Source organism: Crocuta crocuta, unplaced genomic scaffold (genome assembly GCF_008692635.1).
Source record: "Crocuta crocuta isolate KB4526 unplaced genomic scaffold, BGI_CrCroc_1.0 scaffold25, whole genome shotgun sequence".
In the NCBI taxonomy this organism is placed as follows: Eukaryota; Metazoa; Chordata; class Mammalia; order Carnivora; family Hyaenidae; genus Crocuta; species Crocuta crocuta.
Genome location: NW_027532015.1, coordinates 3,851,612 through 3,873,902, shown reverse-complemented (window position 1 = coordinate 3,873,902; position 22,291 = coordinate 3,851,612). Strand labels below are relative to the sequence as shown.

General features: G+C 46.8%; 1 protein-coding gene across 1 annotated transcript in view; it reads left to right on the top strand.

Annotated features, from left to right (window-relative positions):
- The window catches only part of UST (uronyl 2-sulfotransferase), a 296,705-nt gene that overhangs the window by 179,149 nt on the left and 95,265 nt on the right, over positions 1-22,291 (top strand). Inside the window, exons 4-5 of the mRNA XM_077776157.1 lie at positions 4,744-4,823; positions 15,101-15,254. Of these exons, the coding sequence (XP_077632283.1) occupies positions 4,744-4,823; positions 15,101-15,254 (234 nt within the window). The remainder of the gene's footprint in view (positions 1-4,743; positions 4,824-15,100; positions 15,255-22,291) is intronic.

The window sequence follows — 22,291 nt, the reverse complement described above, 5'->3', positions numbered from 1 at the left end:
GCTTCATGATAAGGAGCTGGATTTTTGGTGTCAGACTGACTTGCGTTTGAATCCTGACTCCACTGTTTACTAACAGTGAGATCTCAAGCAATTTATGTAGCCCTTCTGCGCCTCAGTATCTCAACCTGTAAAGCGTAAATAATACGACTTAACTTGTGGAATCGTTTGAGGATGAATGACAGCATGTGAAGAAAGAGCTTCTGGGTACAGTGCAGAGCCCAGAAACCACCCAGGAAGTGATAATTTAGTGTCACTGTGTTTTAGATGATATAATACCAGAGTGACGAATGTATGGGTCTGTCCCAGAAGGGCTAACTTACATTGCCTGAGAGATAATGCTGTCTTCAGTGAGCTATATATACCTTGACTCCAAAAAAAATTCTTCTGAACAGGGGTGTCTTCATGCCATAAACAATGATGGGGTATGTGTTCTGTGCTAGGCTTTCTGGGGGAATAATTAGAGCCCGGCCTCGACCCTCAGGGAGCTTACAGTCTGGTTCAGAGCTAGCACACAAACTCAACTATGATGTAACGTAAAAAGTGTACATCCTAGAAGATCAAAGAAGGCAACGGCATTTCCAACCAGAGATATTCAAAACCAAACCCATGTGACCTCACTTCTGCAGCCAGACTTGTTCCTATGGTGCATTCCCATCCCCACGAATGGGTACCAGCCTGTGTTCAAATCCGGCCAGGGCTCTGGGAGGCTCTCTTGACTCTCCCTCTCCTTCCGTTCTGCTGCTGCCCGGCCACAGGGCCGAGATCTTTCTTACTGTCCTTAACCCTCCCTGTCTGTCTTCACTTTCAGTGACTCACTTCTGTGGTTCTCAACCCTCTGTACCTTTGAATCCCCTGGAGGGCTTGTTAAAACACAGATTGATGGGACGCCTGAGTGCCTCAGTCAGCTAGGTGTCCGATTCTTGATTTCAGCTCAGGTCATGATCTCACAGTTTGTGGTTACGAGCCAGGTGTCAGGCTCTTCACTGCCAGCGCGGAGCCTGCTTGGGATTCTCTCTGCTCTTCCCCTGCTCTCACATGTGCTTTTTCTCTCTCTCTCAAAATAAATAAATGAATGAGAAAACTCCCCCACAGACTGATGGTGATGGGCCCCACCCCTAGAGTTTCTTCTAATTTAGTTGGTTGGGGTGGGGTCTGAGAATCTGCATCTCTAACAAGTTGCAACCCCAGGTGCTGCTGGCCTGGGGACCACACCAGGAAGTGCTATTTTATTTTATTTTATTTTTTAATATTTTTATTTATCTCTAGGAAAGAGAGGGAGACAACGTGAGCAGGGGAGGGTCAGAGACAGAGGGAGTCACAGACTGAAACAGGCTCCAGGCTCTGAGCTGGCAGTCAGCACAGAGCCCGACGCGGGGCTCGAACCCACAAACCGTGAGATCATGACCTGAGCGAAAGTCGGACGCATAACCGACTAAGCCACCCAGGTGCCCCCAGGAAGTGCTATTTTAGTTCATGCCCCCGTCATTTCCTATTGGGATTATTGCCCTGTCTTCCTAGCTAAGCTGTCTCTTCCCTTCTTCTTTACATTCTCCACTCTGATCTCAGATCTGGAAAGAAAGCTCTTTCTGGCTGTGGGGTTCCCTGTAGCATAAAGGTCAGAATCGCTCATGTGACCTGCAGGGCCCTGAATTACCCGCTCCTACCTTCCTCTCTAGTTGTTTCTACTGCCTGGCAGATCCCACACCCAACTTCTAGCACACAGAACTGCTGACAGTTTTAATACCCAGGTTATTTCGAGTTTTCTTTGTATCCCCTGTTGCTCTGACTACAATGACAAGGGTCCCTTTCTCCATTTGCTGACTCCTGTGGATCCACTCAGGAACGCCTCCCTTAGGAAACACTAACTCTCCATCTGCAGGCAGGCATAGCCGCTCACCTCTGTGCGTTCTACCCCATGGTGGTTATTGCATAATGGTACTTGCCTACCAGTCCAGCTTGCCAACAAGACCCTGAGCTTCCTGAGAGCAAGAACCCAATCTTTTATCTCTATAGCAACAATCCCAAGCAGTACCTTGCCTGACACAGACTCAGAAATCAGTGGATGTTGAATGAAAGGAGATCCAGGAAGGCTACTTTAAAAGAGGTAGGCATTTTAGCACAATGTTAAAGGTGGTTAGGGTTTGGACATGCAGAGAAAAGAGGAAGAACATTCCAGAAGAGGAAGCTTGAGCCTGCACTTGGATATGGTCAGGCTTGGACACACTATAAGGAAGGAACAAGGAGAGGTCTTCTTTGCCCACAGGACATCATGAATGCCATTTGAAGTAAAGGTAAAATCAACATGACTCAGCAAGTGACTAAACACGAGTGTCAGGAAAGACCCAGATCAAGTGTGAAAATATGGATAGTACTGTTAGCCAGGACCACACTCTCCAGAGATGGTGTAAGGTGGATAAGGAGTAAAGATGGACGAAGACTGAGAGCGTGGTTTGGGTGATCGTGGATTTGGGAACACCATTAGGACACACTCCACGGCCTTGTCTTTCTGTGTCTTCCCACTCACCTTAACTACGTTTTGATCTCCAGGGCCTCCAGAGCCCTGGAGTAAGTGCTCAGTAAATGCTGAATGAATGAATGATGCATGGATGTAGGCAGGGGACTCACAATAAAGGCCAGCAGTGGCCCTGCATGAGCCACGGAAAAAGACAGGTAGTTCCTGAGATGATTTTAGGTAGTGCCATTATCATTCCTGATGCCACCTGTACGGATGAGACTCAGGCAAGAGAAAAGCAGGCTGCTGGCTACAGTGGAGGCCCAGGACGGACTGCGGGGAGCGGCAGCTGGGGCACAGGAGGCCACTGCCTACCGTTAGGCCTGGGGAATGTCTCAGCGTTCGTGAAGACAAGCAAAGGGCACCTTGACCATAACGGCTTACACCCGCGCTTGCGGTACCGCGTGAGGGACTTCACTGTGGGCGTGCGGCCACAGAGCGTGTGAGAGCTGGATAGACTCTCTGACTTCACTGTACTCATGCAATCAGCATGAACGTTCGTACTTCTCTCCCACGGTTGAAGGTACGTCTAGAAAGAGTGACACACTGTCACCGCTAATCCGCTCCCCCTTGTGAGAGAGACAGCTTTATGACTGTTGTGACACTGTTCTCCACATCGAACCGCTACTGTTCTTCCATTAAATTTAACACATTGACATGTGTTTGGGGGATGTCATGTAATGCAAACGGCCGAAGGAAGCAGGTGTTCTTCTGGCCTGTTCTTCCAGTCTCCCTGCATGATACTAGGGGGATTTCTCATAGTCCTCTTGTGTGTGCAGAGAAATAGTCAAATAAAAATAATCTAGAGATTAAAGCATTACGTGGTCTTTATACTAAACATATACACCGTAAAGAGTTATGTTTCTAAGCTAACGGATCTCTTTGGTTGTGTTTCCAAATCTGGAAGCATCAAAAATGAAAATTTACAGTGTGATCAAGCAGTAATTTCTNATGGGGGGGGGGCGGGGGGGGGCAGAGAATAAATAACAGATAAAGGATCAGGATTCAATTTCCTTTTATACTCAAGGTTGGGAATAGGCAGACCGTTATTTACCCATGCCTGCCACTGATGAACGGGGTTATAAAGTGCAAGTCATTTACTTTTAAAATTCAGTTTCATTTCGTCCAACAATCTCTGTGAGCATGCATATCTAATTAAAGGCTTTAGACACTGAGATCCTGGTGTAACAATCTATAACGCAGGTACTAGTTGGAGTTAATCCATTCAGCAAATATTTGTTGAGCATTTATTTACGCGTCAGCCCTGTGCCGGCCATGAGGGAGCAAGGCAGATTCAGGTTTTCTGTCCTGCTTGACACAAACCTGGAGTTTAAGACTCAGATTTTATTGTGGCTATTGCTTCTGTGGCTAACACACGAGCGGCCACCTTTGTTTCCAGTTTTCTACGTGGACTGTTTCCGAAGAGGTTCTGCGCTGCTGACATATATCCAAAGTGGCAATTTTCAACGTGCCTTAAAAGAAACTTCACTGTGTGTCGGTATTGATGGGGCCAATTCGAAAATCTAAGGAAAGTGGAATTCAGGAAGTCAGGGAGTCCTAAGAATGCTTGGAATTTCTAACAGATTTTACTAAACATTTTCCGTATCATGACATGTTCCAGAAGACCATAAACGTTAGTTTATACAAATATAAACTCCTCTTTGCCTTGCTGATAACTGCAAATAAATACTTCAGATGACCACCCACCAGAAAACCGAGAAGTTTGGGGTGTTTTATGTGGTCCCTATAAAATACTTGCTTTGTAAATTTTAGTGATCAAAAAGGAAAATCATGAGGTATTGCCTCATTTTATTCCCACTTAAAAATTGTGCAGAACTGGCTTCAAATATTTCTGCAGATCTCAGTAATGTCATTACAGAAATGTAAAATAATGTTTAACCTCTTGCCTTGTTTAGACTTTCAAATAAGGGGCATAAAGAACATTTTTTTTCACTTGCATTTCAGTACAGCTGCACACTGAATTCTCATGTTAAAGTAGCTTAACCTGTCACATTGTTTTCATGGTAGCAATCAACTAAATTAAATACAAGGCTATAAATTTCAGCAAGAAGCCTAATGTAAAGTTCATAAACGTTGTACAAAACACAGCTGTTTGGCCCTGGTCCAAGAGGTAATAAGTGAGGATAAAGGAGTAGGGAAGATAACCTTTAGCTTAATATAGTTTGGTAAATTAGATCCTATATATGCTAATTTTGTACTTTTTTTAATAGATGGAACTGATTAAAAATATAAGTACTGCCGAACAGCCCTATTTATTCACTCGACATGTTCATTTCCTCAACTTCTCAAGGTAAGATATTTTCCCCGCTTAATGGGTCTTTCATTTCTTTTTAGCACTTAAACTCCTTCTTAGGAACAATTATTTTAAAATCCACTTTCACTTTCAACGTAGTGTAATTGCCCTTGAAAGGACTTTTTTTTTTAATTCATTTATTTTTGCTGTGGAAGGGTCCAAATTTGAAATATTTGGACAGAAGCTTCATTTCTTTCTAGAATACTAATCTTAAATCTTTTGAAAATTTGAAATAATTTTAACGCTAAGCCATTTGACATGATAGTTGTAATTTTTTTTTTTAATGTTTATTTTTGAGAGAAAGAGAGAGCACAGGGGAGAAGCAGAGAGAGAGGGAGACAGAGGATCCAAAGCAGGCTCTGCATGGACAGGAGACAGTCCGATGTGAGGCTCCAACTCACGAACCATGAGATCATGACCCAAGCTGAAGTCAGCTGCTTAACCGACTGAGCCACCCCAGGCGCTCCTGATACTTGTGTGTTAAAGAAAAAGCTGAGCATTAAAACAAATAAACCACGGGGCTCAGGGAAGGTCAGGGCTCTGCCTGAGTGTTAGCTGCTTCTCAGTTCACACCCGAGCTGCCCGGCTCAGTTTCCCTGCCAGGGATGCCTACCAGTCTAGGGGCTGGGAGGAGGTTGTAGCCTTCAGACGGCTTCCCTGCTGTGCACCAGGCCCGCTGAAAATCAAGTGCAAAGAGAGTGAGACTCAGCGGAGAAAGTTACAGAGGGCAATGAGAAGGCACTGCCTTCTCTTTAGAAGTGAGCTCCCCTTGCAAGTCCCCGGCCTATGTGCCAAGCAGAGTTCCCTTGGATGGTGACTAGGCATATAGGACACTGCAGAGCAGCCTCCGTGATCCAGCAGCCTGAGCGTGTTTCCCACCACATTTGTAGAGCCGCTGGTACTGGATGGTCTGGGGTCCGCACCCTGCCTCTCATTTCCGTCAGCCGTGAACACATAATTAGACATAACTGGATAACGAGGTCGTGTTAGCTATTTCAGGCATTGCGTTTTACGACTTGCAGAGAGCAAAGCACAGCCCACCCCTGCCGCTGGCTTCTCCCATCAGCTTCCTTTCCTGTCACACCTGACATCCTCTAGCCTCTGATTTAACTCTTCTTTCGTCATGGGTCAAGTTTTTACAACCAAAGCAAATCACAATGCAACAGATTTTAATAACTGACTCAGGACAGTGTAAAAGTCTACTGATAAGTCAAAGCCAGTACCTTAATCGGGTCAGTGGGTCTGAGCACAGCAGGGAAACCGTATCTTATCATGGCCTCTACTATTAAATACATGTCCAAGGGGCGCCTGGGTGGCTCAGTCGGTTGAGCATCCAACTTTGGCTCAGGTCATGATCTCACAGTCTGTGAGTTTGAGCCCCACATTGGGCTCACTGCTGTCAGTGCAAAGCCCACTAGGATCCTCTGTCCCCCTTTGCTTTGCCCCTCCCCCACTCATGCTCTCTCTCTAAAAGAAACATTTAAAAAACAATAAATACATACATACATGTCCAAGAGCTTAATCTTAATTAATATAATCATGAAAGAAGAAAAATTGATAAACACCTTTGGGAAGACACCACATCTCCAGAAAGCAGTGTTGGCCTGGTGGCCAAGACCTCTAGATATCAGACCTTCCCACTGACCTTGACTCCAGGCTAGCAACTTCACCTCTGGGTGGGGATGGGAGGTCTCTGTTTTCCCATCTCTACAATAGGAACACTTTCTGCCCACTCCTACCTTGGAGGGATGTTCCAAACACATGAATGAAGGAAAACCCTTCACATTTTTTGAGGGAAGGATATTACATATGTGCAAAGTGGAATTTATTTTTTTACAGGGAAATAATTTCATTTTAAATAAGGTATGTTCAGATATATAATATTATGCACAGTTAAAAAAATGTGTACCAAAATAGATCATTCTTTTTTTAACATATTTTTAAAGTTTTTTTTAAAATTAATTTTGAGAGAGAAAGCGCAAATGGTGAGGAGCACAAAGAGATGGAGAGAGAATCCCAAGCAGGCTCCACACTGATAGTGTGGGGCTTGAACTCACGAAGCACAAGATCATGACCTGAGCCAAAACCAAGAGTCAGACACCTAACTGAGCCACTCAGGCGCCCCCAAAATAGATCGTTCTTAATAAATTATAGCAGTTTATACTTGAGCAAAATTGAAACATATATTCCTGTTTTCCTTATGAAGGAGATTGCTGTAAGTAATCTTTCCTCTGATATATCCCAATAATCTTTTTTTCCCTCATCCTTCCCTATTAATTTTCAGCTGAAATTCCTGCATAACTCGTGATATTTTTTCCATCCAGGTTGTGCGTCTGTTTGACTGTGTATTAGAAATGACATGTTTCTATGTCTCTGGCAACTGCTTAGCCCTGTGGAAAAATTACCTTTGTAGTTTCTTGGTGAAGTGGTTTGTGAAAGTGTTCAGCCACCTGTGCAGTATTGCAGAGAGACATTTCTGTAGATGCCTCGTTCTTTTTTGTTTGTTTGTTTATTTATTCTTGAAAGAGGAGACACAAAATCCAAAGCAGGCTCCAGGCTCTGAGCTGTCTACACAGAGTCCCACACGGGGCTCAAACTCACAAGCTGTGAAATCATGACCTGAGCCAAAGTCAGACACATAAGTGACTGAGCCACCCAGGCGCCCCCGTAGAAGCCTCCTTCTGAGCCTACAGTTGAGTCCCTGTGTAGCCTTGCAGGATCTCCGAGAGACCGTGAGGACGGGGACTGGCTCATGCCGATGTCTCCATCCTCCATTCCAGTTTGTTCAGTTAAAACACATTTGTACTGGGGATCGTCTGTGTTCTGTACCCTGCCGTAAGACCAGGGCTTCCACAATGAACTAGAACCGTTTTCCTTGTTTGAGGGTTAGGGGCTGTTTTCTTCCATCAAGGAAGAATGGCAACAAAGCGTGATGGACTTCAGGAGAAAGGGTCATGGCATCTCCCGCAGGGGAAGCGGGACCCTCCCTTGTGGAAGGAGGGAGACTGGGAGGGACTTCCAGAGCAGGGGCCTTTGCTGCTGGGATATGAAGGACAGGTCAGCTTTAGACAAAGCGGAAGGGCGTTGGCGGCACAGGGACCAGCATGAGCTAAAAACAGACAAAGAGAGGGACCAGAGGAATCCGTAGATGCGAGCCCCAAGGGTGAGCACAGTAAAAATGGACAGCAGTCAAGAGTTTTAAGCAGGAAAAAAGGAGAGACTGGCCTGAGCAGCTCTGCTCCTTTAAAAAGCCCATGCTGGGGCGCCTGGATAGCTCAGTCGGTTAAGCGTCTGACTCCAGCTCAGGTCATGACCTCACAGTTTGTGGGTTCGAGCCCCACATCGGGCTCTGTGCTGACAGCTCAGAGCCTGGAGCCTGCTTCTGATTCTTTGTCTCCCCTTCTCTGTGTCCCTCCCCTGCTCATGCTCTCTGTCTCTGTTTCTCAATAATAAATCAATGTTAAAAAAAATTTTAAATAAATAAATAAATAAAATTAAAAAATAAAAAGCCCATGCTATCTGCGGGAGCCGTCACATCCTCTCCTGTCACGCACAGGACCGGGGCTCCAGGCACGAGACCTCCATATGTACGGGCTTACAGTGCAAGTCCCCAGTATGCAATTAACAGCAAAAAAAAAAAAAAAAGTAAGTTGGAACTTGTTAAGAAGGCTTTCCCCATGCTTATAAAAATGAGTTCTATATTTTGAATTGTAAGGCAAAGAGATTATTAGCTACTCTTACGAAATCTACGACAATCATCCCTGACGGCCATATGGTTGCCTTGTTTCAAGATAATGAGGTTATTAAGAGAAAAATTGATACTGCAACTTAATGTTCTTTGTGGGTACTTCGTTTCTAATCTTCCTTACATTCTTAACATACAGCAACACACTTGTTGGTGAGCAGAACATAAGAATGGAGGCCACTTCTCTCCCGACACCTTGTGCATGTAAATGTTCTGAGCTTCTAAAGCGGACGCCATTATACCACAATGAATTGCCCTTATTTCTTTTTTTCCCCCCATTAACTATGGCATTCTTATCTTGAAATGTAGATCCTCTGACAGAAGCAAAATGCTACCCTGTGAGCTTTTGGTGATTAGATAGCCGACCTGCTTCATTTATTCATCATCTAGGCATCTTGCTGTGTTCTGTCTTTTACCTATTTTGAGACCTAAAAGGACCATTTCACCACATCCAGTTTTATTAATTCAACCATAGAAAGCAATAGTGTTCAGACCAAGCTGATGTTTTCATCGTTGCTTCGGGGAAGGCTTCTTGCCAAAGGAGATAAACACTAAACTCAGTGGAAATTTCAGGCCAGTTGGGATTTGTGAGGGCTTCCACTAGACTGCTCCTTCATGCAGTTTTTGAACTGCTTAGAAATTTGGTCCAGACGGGGGCACTTGGGTGGCTCAGTCGGTTAAGCGTCTGACTTTGGCTCAGGTCATGATCTCACAGTTTGTGGGTTCGAGCCCCACATAGGGCTCTGTGCTGACAGATCAGAGCCTGGAGTCTGTTTCAGATTCTGTGTCTCCTTCTCTCTCTGACCCTCCCCTGCTCATGCTGTCTCTCTCTCTCAGAAATACATAAAAAACATTAAAAAAATTTTTTTTAAATACGAAAAAAGAAATTTGGTCCAGACAAATGTTTTCCAACTGGACTACCTGGAGAATTGAGCCAAAATGACCTTGGCCTAAAAGATGCTATTCTTTGTTGTGATGTTTTAGGAGGAATTGTAATATTTGCATACTGTGGTCTAATGAGTCCATTCCTGGCGGTTGACCTAACCGAGAGGATTATAATTTTTAAAAAATTTCAGCCTTTCAGTGTGAATGGAATCTCTTCAGGTGAAGCTTAGATCCACACACTGAAAGACCATGACAGACAATTCAGTTTGTCTTCCCCTTACCCCCACTGTTTGTTTGTTTGCAAGCATTTTGGAGGGGTTGAGGGGGTAGTAACTTTCCAACCTGCAGCCCCCTCGGCCCCCAACTTGTGTCTTGCAGGGAAGACATCAGACATGTGTCTTTTGACATGTGTCCGAGCAAGGTGCTGTCAAGATAGTCTAAGCGAATTATAGGCTAGATCAGTACGCTAACCGATTTCAAACCACCGCGTCTCAGAATTTGTGGGATTCTTCATTTCTCATTCATGACTCCCTCGCCCTCCTTCGCTTCTGCTCCTGTTTCCTTATTTATCTCAGATGGTGGCTCCGACGCCAACACTAACTCACAAAAGCAAAACATTTAAAAATACATCAGTCACTCAAGAAGCAGGCAGGGTGTGATGTTGGAGGCGAGGCTTTGGGGACACTCTCTCTCTTCCCTAAAAGTGAAGTCTTCATTACTGGCATGAACAAAGGCTGCCCTCTGACGGCATTATTTAACCAAACAAGTCAGATCTTACTAATTCCATAATTCAGCCGGGTTTCCACATCTGATGTCTAAATATTGACTTTGTTTTCACTCTCATCCACTTTCATGCCGTGCCTGGCAAATCTTTTGTAACGGTGACAGAAATCTCCACCTTTGAAGAGGAAGCCCAGATAACAATTGAGATCAGCAGCTGTGGAAGGAACACTTTCTTTCCCTCTTGAAGCTTGATTTCGTCCTGTTTAAACCCTGCTCGATGAATCCCGGGAAAATGGCACCCTCTTCTCACTTTCCTCTCTCCCTGAGTGGACGCCGCTACTCAGGGGACACATAAGCCTGCGTGCTTTGTTGGCCCGGTGGAGATTCATGTCCTCTGCACTGTGCCTGAGCCCGCCTCACTGCATGCTACGAACCACCTTCCCTCTTGTGGAGTCACCGTGTCTCCAAGCAGGAGCCCTACCTCTAGTGTCCCGGCCGCCCCCCCTTCACCCACATTTGTCTCCATGTTCCCCTCAGCGGATGCGTCCACCTCTCTTCCATCAGGACGCACCACAGAGCGGAGGCGGCTCAGTCTTTTCTGCTCGTGTTTTGTGAAGTGAGGTCCTCTCCTGGGCGGCCGAGGACCAGAGTGCCCACTGCCTCGGGTTGTGAGGAAAGAGGGTGGCACTTGGGCCCCGTTCCAGCAGAGGACCAGTAAATAAGCATCCCTCACTTCCTCCTCCTGGAGGCAGCTCCCCACTTTGCCCCCCAAACAATCACAGCCTTTTCCACGATGGCCTTTCTGTCACTTCAGAGGGTCTCCTCCCCAGGGATCAAAGCCAGGCTTCTAGCCACAGGGTACTTATCATCTTTGAATGTAGGTAACAGCACAAGGGAAAACCCCCACTTTTAGGCCAGAGGTGAAAAGAAGATATACTTTCAGTGGAATGGAAATTGCCAGGGGCCGAGAGGAGGGTTATGCAGAGCTTGGGTTTGGGATGATGAGAAAGTTCTGGGGATGGCTATACACTTAAAATCGCTACGTTCTGTATATTTTACCATAATTTTAAAAAGAAGACATACTTTCAAAAGGTGTCCCTAGCCCTAGAAAACTCTATCATAATGGGAGGCCAAAACAATCTGAATTTCCCAGAACAATTGGGGTTGTAAGTCTTACTGTTTACTACGTGTGGTAGTATTCTAGGCAGAATATCGTCAGCAAGTTGGTGAAAGGAGGCCTAAAATTCCTGCCCACCTGCTCTGGTAGCTGTTGGAGAGGCAGCTGCTGCTGTGGGTTGATGGATTAAGGCAGCAGTGTGGGGCAGACATGGAAGCACATCCTCTGAATGAAATATTTAGGACAGTGTGGAAAAAAGTGAGAACCATGCAGTTACCATTCCTCGAGAATTACATCCTGCCTTGGATCTTCATCTTCTCATCAAACACAGAAATGAAAAGAATATGGTAAATTTGCAGAGGGTCAGAAGGAGGCTTCTGGGTGATTAAAGAGTTGGTAACGACAGTGTCTGAACAGAAGTCAAAGAAATTGGAAATGCCTCCGGATTTGGCTTAGGAAACACCTTTAGGATGACTTAAAAGAGAGCTTCTTCACATGTGCAGTAGCTGTTGTGGTGACCAAAGGTCAAGGGAGTGTGTTGTTAAGTGAAAAACAAAATATGGCCTGCCTCCTCTGTCCTAGGACGTACGCACAACCAGAACCTATCCCCAGTTTGGTCAACACAGTTTTTTAGAGCTTCATAGAGACTAAATGAGTAGTACAGATGAAAAAATAAAAGGGGATAAGTCCGAAGGACAGCTGCCAAAGGAGTTTTCAAGAAGAAATACGCACAAAAGAATTTATGGGAATTAAAATCGAAGCTGAAAAGGCTAAAAGTTGTAAAAAAAACAAAACAAAACAAACAAACCAACAAAACCCACCAGACACAAACATGAAGAGAAGCTAATTCTTTATGTAGAGCAGATCAACAAAAGGAAGAGCACATAAAGGAAGATGGGGAATTTTGGCTGGGGGTACCAGAGATTCCTCAGCTGTCAGGTTGGCCGATAGGATGGACTTCACCGGGAGGCTCTGGAAGTCTTCCCTTCAGGGTTGAAAACGTAAGGCAGAGTGTTGTGTGGCCTGAGATTGGGTGGGCTTGCAAAGCCTTTTCTTAGGCACAGATCAGCAGCACTACGCTCGGGAGACTGGGAGACCTTCTAAGGGTGACCAGGAATTCAGATTAGAAGCAAAAATTGCAGGAGGAGGAGGAGAAATTGACCTTGAGAGATGATGAGATGAGGGGGGAAACTTGTTTTCCTGGGAGGCATGGGTGGTTTCTGGCCTCTTTGGTGTAACTGACATGCCACCCCAGTTTTACCAGTTTAGGAGGGAGCTCTGTCCTAGAAAAAGGCCCAACGCTGGCAGCCTGAAACCATTATTACTGTTGATTTCTGGAATGGGGGAGATCTACATCAGACATCTCTCTACAGTTAGACATTTCGAGAGAATAGCTATTATATTATCCAATACTTGACCATAAATTCCTAAGCCATCTAAACTTGTATTTTGGAAAACTATTCTGGAAATCTCTCATTGGGCTACGGTGTGCAACTAGGAGCAAGTCACCCATGTTCAAGAAGACTTGTCAATCTACAGCCTTTGGCGGAAGATAGCTGTGGCCAGACTGAGAGCCATCTCACAAGGGAGAACTGTGCTTTGCTTCATATGATTAGGCAGCTCTGCTAACTAGCAGTAATAGTCATTCTATCACGAAGATAGATTACAGTTGAGGGTTTTTTTTTAAGCATGATGTAATTGCTGAGGGCCTCACTGCATTCACATCTGGTATGCATGCTTTGTCTTCCTAATCCATAGCTTTATTACTTTAGTTGCTGCTTATTGTAGATATGAAACTCAATTTAATTAAAAAGAGGAAAATACCTCCAGGATGATAGCGGTTAGCTGGTTTGGCACAGCTGACTTACGAGACGAGTTGGTTCCCATGCTCCTCCAGCTACATGAAGGTCACCTTGTGTATATCTGGGCGCTGCCAAGATTCATATTGGCACAGCTAACCCTACTCAACTTTCCAATGTGGGGAGGTCAAGGAATCCAGAATATCATTCACACATCCTGGTGCCTGAAATTTCACCACTGGAGAGTCATTTCTTTTTGTAACTTTGGATTCTTCTCTCTGAAGATTCTCTTTAAAAATGTAGATAGGTCGGGGTACCTCGGTGGCTCAGTTGGTTAAGCATACGACTTTGGCGAGGTCATGATCTCACCACTCATGAATTCAAGCCCCGCATCGGGCTGTGTGCTAATAGCTCAGGACCTGGAGCCTGCTTTGGATTCTGTCTCCCTCTCTCTGTGTCCCTGTCGTGCTTATGCTCTGTCTCTCTCTGTCCCTCAAAAATGAATAAATGTTAAAAAAAATTTTTAATAAAAATGCAAATGCACTGAGGACATTATATTACTGAATATACAACAAAGGATTGGTGACTTTCCTCTCCAGCAGAGCCCTGTGGTATCAGCAGAAACCTGCAAACTTAGAAGCATATACCCAGGCATTCTAGTCTTCACTGGTTGAGCACCTACTGTGTGTCACACACTGTGCTAAGTGGCATCGTTGCGGCTCCAGGAGACCGTGGGCGGAGGGGAGCGGCAGACCTGCATGCACTGTGCTGGAGAGAGGGACTGACACAAGACGGGACAGAATTGCTGAAGGACGTGACTGTGGTTCTGGGTTGGGTTTTGCAAGGCAACAGAGTCAGCCTGCTAGAGAGTGGTGGGACAGGGTCACGTCAGTTGGTTTCCTCTGAGCTCCTTCTGACCCCTGACAGTGTCCAGGTGTCCTCATCAGAAGGACACGGGGGTCACAGGATCTTTCGGGAGGTCCCCAGAGCAAGACCTGTGCCCAGAGCCTGGAATGTTCTCCCAGGCTCCTCAGGGCCACTGCTTGCAGGCGGGTCAAAGGAAAAGGGGAGGAAGCCTTAAGAAAAACTCAGCCAACCTGATCATTTTGCCTCAGAAAGTCCTTGCCCGCGTTCAGAGCATTTGTCCCATCACCTTTATGGAAGACATTAAAATGAAACACCTACTTGTTTTATTTTTATCTAAAATCACCTGCCTTCATTTGAGGATAATTATACAGATTTTTGTTGTGCTCATAACACCCGTTACATGATTACTTTTCTCAGCTCTGGAATCTTCTTTCCATGGTTCAGAGCACAGATTCTGGCACCAGACCTGCCTGGGTTCGTATCCTGCCTCAGCCACAAATCACTCACCCTCTCCCTGCCCCTGGTGCAAAGAGGGTGGTTATGGAGCTCATCTCCACGGAAGTGTTGTGACTCTTCTGTGAGGTGGGCACAAAAGGTTTACAGGAAGGTGATTTAATAAATGTGGAGTGTGTTTCATAAACATTGGCTATATTACCCACCTCCCGCAGAGCACCTTGCCTGAGACTGCTGGAATTAGAATATGGAATAAGCTCCGTCTCACCCAGTGAGGCAATCAGAATTGATCGAACATTCAGTGAGGGACAGCCACCTGCCAAGGCGTCCGTCCCGGACCCTGGGGATGCAAAACCCACCACCACGTGCCTTCGCCCCCAGGAACCCACAGCCTAGTGAGAAAACGAGACCATGTCTATACCTCCCTGCTAACAAATCCAATCGTTTGCGTGGTGCTGGCCGGGAACAGCCCTCTCGGCCCCAGCGGGTCCCTGCACAGACGGCTCCCGCACATAATAACGTGGCTCTCAGAAGCTGCTGCTTGCTGATTATTGTTCACTGGTATTTAGACTGGGTCCTCTAATGATAATATATCAGCTAGAGGGGAAACAGTATCTACTTGGGCTTTGTTTTCCTCCAGAAGTGACGGGTCGTAACCAGCTCCATGTTTGTGTGCGTGTGTTAGGTTTGGAGGAGACCAGCCTGTCTACATCAACATCATTAGAGACCCCGTCAACCGGTTTTTATCTAACTATTTTTTCCGCCGATTTGGAGACTGGAGAGGGGAACAGAATCACATGATCCGCACCCCCAGCATGAGGCAGGAGGAACGCTACCTGGTAAGTCCTGTGGCTTCTAAGAGTGGCCCCACCCCACCCTGGGTGAGCCCCCGGAGGCCAGGAAGCTCCCCTCCCCTCCCCGTGGCTGTCCCGTGGCGCCCCCTGTGGCACCTTCCTCAGGGAGGACGTTTTTGCCGGTGAAAAGCTCATTTTCCCAGGTGACCCAGATCCTGATGAGCATCTTCTCAAACAGCTTTCTAGTCTGATTTTTCTTGGTTTGTCTTTAGTGCTAGATCCCAGGGAAGAAATTACCTTCCCCAGGGAAACCTGATAGGCACTATCGTCACTGAGATGTGTTTGGGATCTCTCTTGAGGGGCACCACGTGCTTCCCATGGTGGTCCTATGAGAGATGGGTGTTTCCACACGAGACCCTGCACTTCCATAAAGGATGTGGGCACGGCCGTGACTGACTGTTCACAGGTCATCCAATGTCAAGGCCGGGTTCTCGCCATCAAAGCACGACAGAATCAGGCTGTCTCGGCAAAAACCGTCTGCTCTTTCTTGACCTTGTTTGGGGACCCTCAGCTCCGTGGGGGTGTTAATTGTTTCCATAGTACAGAACTGAGGGCCAGGAACAGAGTTAAAGTACACTTGTCACCTGTTGGTGACCTAGATCAACAAAAGCTTGCCGAGCAGCTGAGATTGGTGGCAAAGAAGGGAAAATCCTGGTCTGTGTGTCTCCAGGAGCCTGTGGGGGTCACCCAGACCCATCCCAGGCCATCGGGCACAGCAGAAGAGGGTAATGAGCAGTCAGTACAAGTCTGTTCCCAGAGTCGGAGAGTGACACAGAGCCTGTGCCCACTGCTGTCAAGGCAACAGAGCATCCTTGTAGCTCAAGTATCATTACTCACAATTCCAGCCAGTGCCCAAGCTTCTCTTTCCTCATTTAATTTTTAAAAGTGTAATAAAAGTACATGTTTGAAGGATGGGAGCATTTTGCATGATGTCACTTTCAAGTGTTAAAATCCAGAAGCAGAGTTTAGAAAATGGAGCCGTACAGAGGTCGTATCTTATCTGGTGTGAAACAAACACGTTCATAGATGGGCCAAGACCAGAAACTAAGCCTGGTCACCACTCAGAATTTATTCAACTACCTAATGCTTTAGTGAAACATTTTTGAATGGCTTTTACTTTTAAAAATTTTTTTGATGGCAAAAACTCTCATCTTTTGCTTTAAACTATGTGTTATGAACATGACTATATATTTTTTATTCAGTGTTATTAACATATACATTTTCAGAGTATAGAACCACTTACTAGTGATGCAGGCGGGCTGGGTCTGAGGACCCAGAGGTGGGGGCCAAGAGAGTCCTTGGCTTCACGCAGGATGGAAATCCAACGCAACCCAGCAGGAGGCGGAAGCAGAGTTTATTGAAGATATATAGAGAAAGAGATGCAGATGCAGTGTCTGGGAGATTTGGAAAGGAAGGGAGGGAGTCTTGCCTTTGCCTGCGATCTGTGGTTTTATTGGCGATTACAGTCTGGTGCATGTCCTCTGAAACATCCAGAATCTGGTCAGAACAAGACAGGGTCCACACGTCCCTCATTAGTTGCACATTCCCTGAAGCCAGGGGCCATAGTGTGGAGATATCTAGTGCCCGTGGTCTGGAACAGGCATAGGATACCTCTGCCCAGTCATGCCTTAGATATCATCTGCTGTGCAGAAAAACTCCAGAGATATCGTTATCTCTTTGTCCCTTACAAGGGGGACATTAAGGTATGGCATCTGCAGGGCAGGGGGCAGGTCCTAGCAAGAAGAGAAGCAGAAAAAACAAAAAAAGCAAAGGAGATTTCCCTGTCTCACTAGAGGAATAATGGCTACTTGGATTATTTAGTAGTTTGCATTGGCTCTTGATTACCATTTATGTGTTCTTTGAAAACGATAGGACGTATTCCATTTAATCAAAGAATGTTGCGGTTTCTGACGCAATCTCGATCCTAAGAAAGTTAGAACCAAGTTATAGCAGAAGATGCTGAGAAACCAAAGATCTGGAAATGCTCTTCAAACATTAACGTAGGTAATAACTGAAGTCACAGTCCGTCGGAAGGTGAAAAGTGATTTTGGAAAAACACGGAAGTGGAAGGGCAGCCTTGGGGATCCAGAGGGAGCTGCAGGGGACTGGCTGGTTGTCAGTGAGGGCGTGAAGCAGGCGGTGGGGGTGTGGCATCTGAGGCCCCCGTAGAAGTAAAAGATGAAGTCGGGTCAGGTGGTCAGCGAGGGGAACAGCGCCACCTGGAGGCGCATCTGGACAGAGGCCTGCAGTCGGCACACCTGTGGTTCATTCAGAGATCAGCAGGGAGAACCTTGTGGCTGGTGGAGAGTGGGGGGTGGGGACAAGAAAGTGGCAGGAGGTGAATTCGGAGAGGTAAGGCTTGGAGAGAACAGGTCATGTAAAGCCCCACGAGTGACAGCAGTTTCTCTAAGTGACCTGGGAAGTAACACGAATGACCCCAAGTCAAACATACCTTCCTCAGTGCTCTTTCTCTGGATTCTCCATGGGAAAGCTGAGCCCTTCTCCCAGCAGGGATGGGTCATACCATTAGCCTGCAGATTCCCTCAGCAGGTATCTCTCACCTTTCTAGGAGTCAGGGCCTCCTTCCTGCTCTAGACCTGTATCTGGCCAATCCCTGCAAGTCTCCTGGGCTCCTCACACCCAAAGTTTCCAGAGGGCTCTATTGAAAATGGAGTTTGTGGGAGGGTGACCCCGCAGGTATGCAGTGCACAGGCTACACAGCTGTACAGGGAGGTTCAAGAGGAGGTTCTTGATGTTCTTCCTCTGTGCTCTCAGAAAGTTCTGTGCTGGTGATAACATTTCTCTGGGTGATATAATGTCTTAACTTCTTTCCTGCCCTCCAACAGCCTGTAAGCTCTTTGAGGACAAGATAGGATCAGCGTTCCATCTCTGTCCCTGGCACGCAGAAAAAGGGCTGAAATACAGGAGGTCTAAATAGCATTCTAGTTACTAAATAAGAAACACATATTAATATGGAAACTGAGAACAGTTCTGTATGGTTTTTAGCCTGTCAGGTTTTTGCCATCCTGTGAATCATGGCACATAACATAGTCTGCACATAGTCACGCAAACAGTAAGCTGTAATCATTTGCCAGAGGGGTTGTAAACAGGAGAGAAAAAAAATAATGGTTCAGATTTAAAAAACAAAACAAAACAAAACCCATAAAGTGTTGAAAGTCGGTAGTCGAAGAAAATCTTATGCTGCCTTTATGGTGTGATGTGAGAGATTGTGGGGAAATTTCCCCGCCTGAAATTCCACCCTTAGAGATTTGCAGGAGCCTCCTTTCCAAATGGAAGTGCTGTGTCCTGGGAAGAGCCTGTGTCCGATGAGCTCATGTCATTCCTTGGCAGGGCCCCAGCCGGAGAGCACTGGGCTCCCCAAAGCAGCAGAGGGAGAAATCAGGGGAGCAAGGGATAGAGACGGAGGCCCACGGGACGTGTGACCCCTCCATGACCTGACCCCAGCCTGACCCAGTTAGAAGACTCTTTTCTTGTTCAAAGGATAGTTTGTTTATTTGCAAGAAGACGGTCTATTCCCTTTTTTTTAAATAGCTGAAACTTTTATTTCATCTCCTTGGTCCCATTAAACCCTTGAAATAAAACTGCTCCTTTTCAGAGCCTGCTCGCATTTTGGCAAGCCTGGGTGGTTGCTTGTTTGACTGAAAAGAGGGTGTTGTGTCTCAGTGGGGTATAGGGCAGCTGTGAGGAGACCGCTGTCCCCAGAGGGGGCACGCAGGGGGAGCCCACACCCAAGGAGGAGGCAGGCGTGCCCGTGTGGTGGACGTCTCCCTGAGCACTGCACGCACACGGAGTCACGGGAGCTGGCCCAAAATGGGTCCACTGATGTACCCGCATTATTCCAGATCCCAGTGCTCCAAAGCCACTTGCTTTATCCAGTTGCCAAAAATCAGGCAGTTCAGCTCCTAGCCCTGAGCCTCACAGAGCTGCTTAGCATACAGCTGACAGAGGGCCAGGGCCTCTGAGCCCGCCCCGGGTGGGGGGGTGAAATAATATCATCTTGTGATGCTGGGTGGTTTGGAAGAAAATGGAAAAGGGTAAATGGATCATAGGATTCTCAGAGTCCCTGGAGGTAACAAGGAAACTCATTTTATAGGTATAGGAATGGGGCCTGGGTCTGGGCATGGGTCAGAGACCGGGCCCCCCAACTCCACACCTGGATTGTTTGATCATTTGGACCTTATGTTTTATTTCCTGCACGGTAAAGGCAGAAGAGGACTGGCTTGGCCCAAGTTCTATGCTTTTTGAGCAAAATCATTTTGTCTGATACATCTTTACAAAGACCCGGCTGTGATAACGTTTCCTTTTTTCCCCAAATTTTCAAGCATCTTATAGCTATTTCCCATATTTTCTGGAAACAGATTTTCTAGAAGTTTCTATGTCTTTCCAAACCATGCTTCACTTGTATTCACAAAAAAAGTAATAATTTTAAAATAACTTACTGCTAGAACGGATACAAGTTCAACGTATAGCAGCCACGCCATGAAAAGGAACTTCCCTTAGGCTCCTTTCTCTTCGTCCAGACCCAAAAACGTGGCTGCCCAGGGCAGAGGTGCCTCCCTTGTCTTTTGCTCTTAGAATCATAAGGTGGGACAGAGCTGAGCCCGGGCACACTTGGATACATCCCAGCGCATGATAGTCTTCTCCATCTCGAGTCCAGGCCCTTTTATTTCCAGGGCAAGGAGATCCCTGGCACCCAGAACGTAGCTAATGAAAGAATGAATGGCCGCTAATGAAAAGCAACTGTTGTGATTTACAAGCAAGGGAGAGAGCATCTCCACTCTCTTTTCCAGTTGCCGAATTTCCCTGCAAACGGATTTCTCACCCTGGCATTTCCACAGCTTGCTGTTTGCCTAAAACCTGGCTGCAGAAAGGTTCATGGTAGAATGTTCTGCAGGGATACCACTTTGCAGTTTCAAACTCCAAAAAATGTCAAGTTGGCCTCCTTACCCAACACTTAACTGCAAATTCACTGGAGGGCCCTCCTGCTAGACGATCCTCCATTTGAAGAACAGGGAGAGAAGGAGATTTTCCCGGGGAGAAAACGCCTCTGTGATACTGTTTATTCGGGTTGGCTGTAAAGCGTGGAAAGTAATGCATGGTTAGAAAAAAAAAAAAAAAGATGCATAATTTACAGCTTCTTAATTCATAAAGAATTCAGTGAATCATGTTGGCCCCATTGGATTCTGGAGAAGTCTGAAAACTGGCCAGCGTCAGCAAAGGTTTTGCAGAGAGCTATGCATTTTAATCTGCTTGAACGTTTTGGACTCTAAAAGTCCTTTAGCTTTGGAAATGTATATATGAAATTCTCATTTCTGGAAATTTCCACTCGGCCCTGACCAGCTGAGGCTGTCCTGTGATCGAAGCCTCAGGCTTTGCCTCTGTCTTTAAAGCATCATTTTCTTAGAAAAAGAAAACAAATAAAGGGTTTGGATGATATGCTTTTTAAGTATTTCAGTAAATATGTAGGTTTTCCAAATTTTTGAGAGTAAAAGAGTGATCCTCTGTCTCTGACTAGTTCAGATTTGGCTTCTGATCGCAAACTGAGATAGCAGCTTAGCTGTGTGACCCAGCCAGTGATTTAGCCTCTGTGAACTTTACTTTTCTCATCTGTGCAATGGGGATATTTACACAGAGTTGTTGAGAGAATGAATAAACATTCTACACAGAAGTGCTCTGAAAACTAAAAGCCTCCAGAAACGGTTTCAGCATTGATGCTTTCATCCACTGGCTCCACGTGGCCTAAAGGGACTTTTGCTGCTACAGACGGGCTGCTGTCGCCCTGCCACTGTGGCCCAGGCCACGCTGGGCCGTGTCCTGAACCGTGAGGTCCACCTCCGCCAAGATCTCAAGTGGCAGAACTAGGCCCTTCTCCTGGGAATTTGTTTCTAAGGAAACTGCTTCTCTCTGTGTTCCCAGCAGCTGGGGGCCCGTTTTGATCCCAGCCCCCTGGCATATATTCTTCCCTGTTTATTTACTTGGAAACCCAAGCAGCTGTAGGCACAGGGCTGTAAAGTCACAGAAACGACACCCTCTCGGCTTCCAAGGAGTGGGGAGCAGAGGTGAGCCAGGCCCCAAATGCTCCCTCATGTGGGCGGAGAGAGGTGCGTCCCCGACCTGAGAGAAACGTTTCTGGAACCCATGTGTCCCGACGTGTGTCGAAAGTGGTCTCGGGCATTACCAGAACTGGGACCCTCCTGGGGTTTAGCAGTCCCCGGAGTGGCCCCTGGAGCTTCTGGCAAACAGGGAAGATGATGGGCACAGGATGGGAGGCTCAGAGTTGAAAACAAGAGGGGCCTTGTGAGGGAAGAACGGAAAACCTCCAGCCCTGCTCAAGATGCCACCAAATGGCCACAGCCTTGCATGTGGCGTGCGTGGGTTAGTGCGCTCCCCTCGTGTTAGCTCATTCATCTTCCAGCAACCTCTTACACCTCCTGTGTAGGTATTAGTTCCCACCCCCCGGCCCCTGTTATAGGCTTAAAAGGGGGGCCCAGAGAGGCTACATGGATAGGGTGAAACTCCAGATGTGAGGAAGTTGTGTTAGGCCGTGTGCATTATGAGGAGCTCAGATCCCCCCAGGTTGCCTCGGGTCCCAGGGGCCCGGGGAGCAGAAACATGGCAATAATTACGAGGATGGGTCCGGTAATGAGGCCAGAAGGATCGCCAGGGCCAGCAAAGAGCAGGACATGCCGCGCAGAGCCCAGTCCGTGAGAAGGACAAGAGCAGAGAGAAGCCCGGTGTCACGGCGGGACCCTAGCCAGGTCTCACGAGCAAGTCCTGCGGGCGCCGGGCTGCCCGGGGATCCCAGCTCCCCCTTCTGCAATTCAGTCCGTGACACGCTGGAGCCGCTCGCTGTCCTCTCCCCTTCATCAGCGGCCTGGTCTGCTGCCCCCACAGCGGTGCCCGGTGTTTCTCTCTAGCTCACGTTCAAGGCCACGTTCAAGGCCCTGAGTGAGCCCGATTTGTCCAGTTGGTCAGTCTGTCCAGCTGCCTCACAGGTCGTG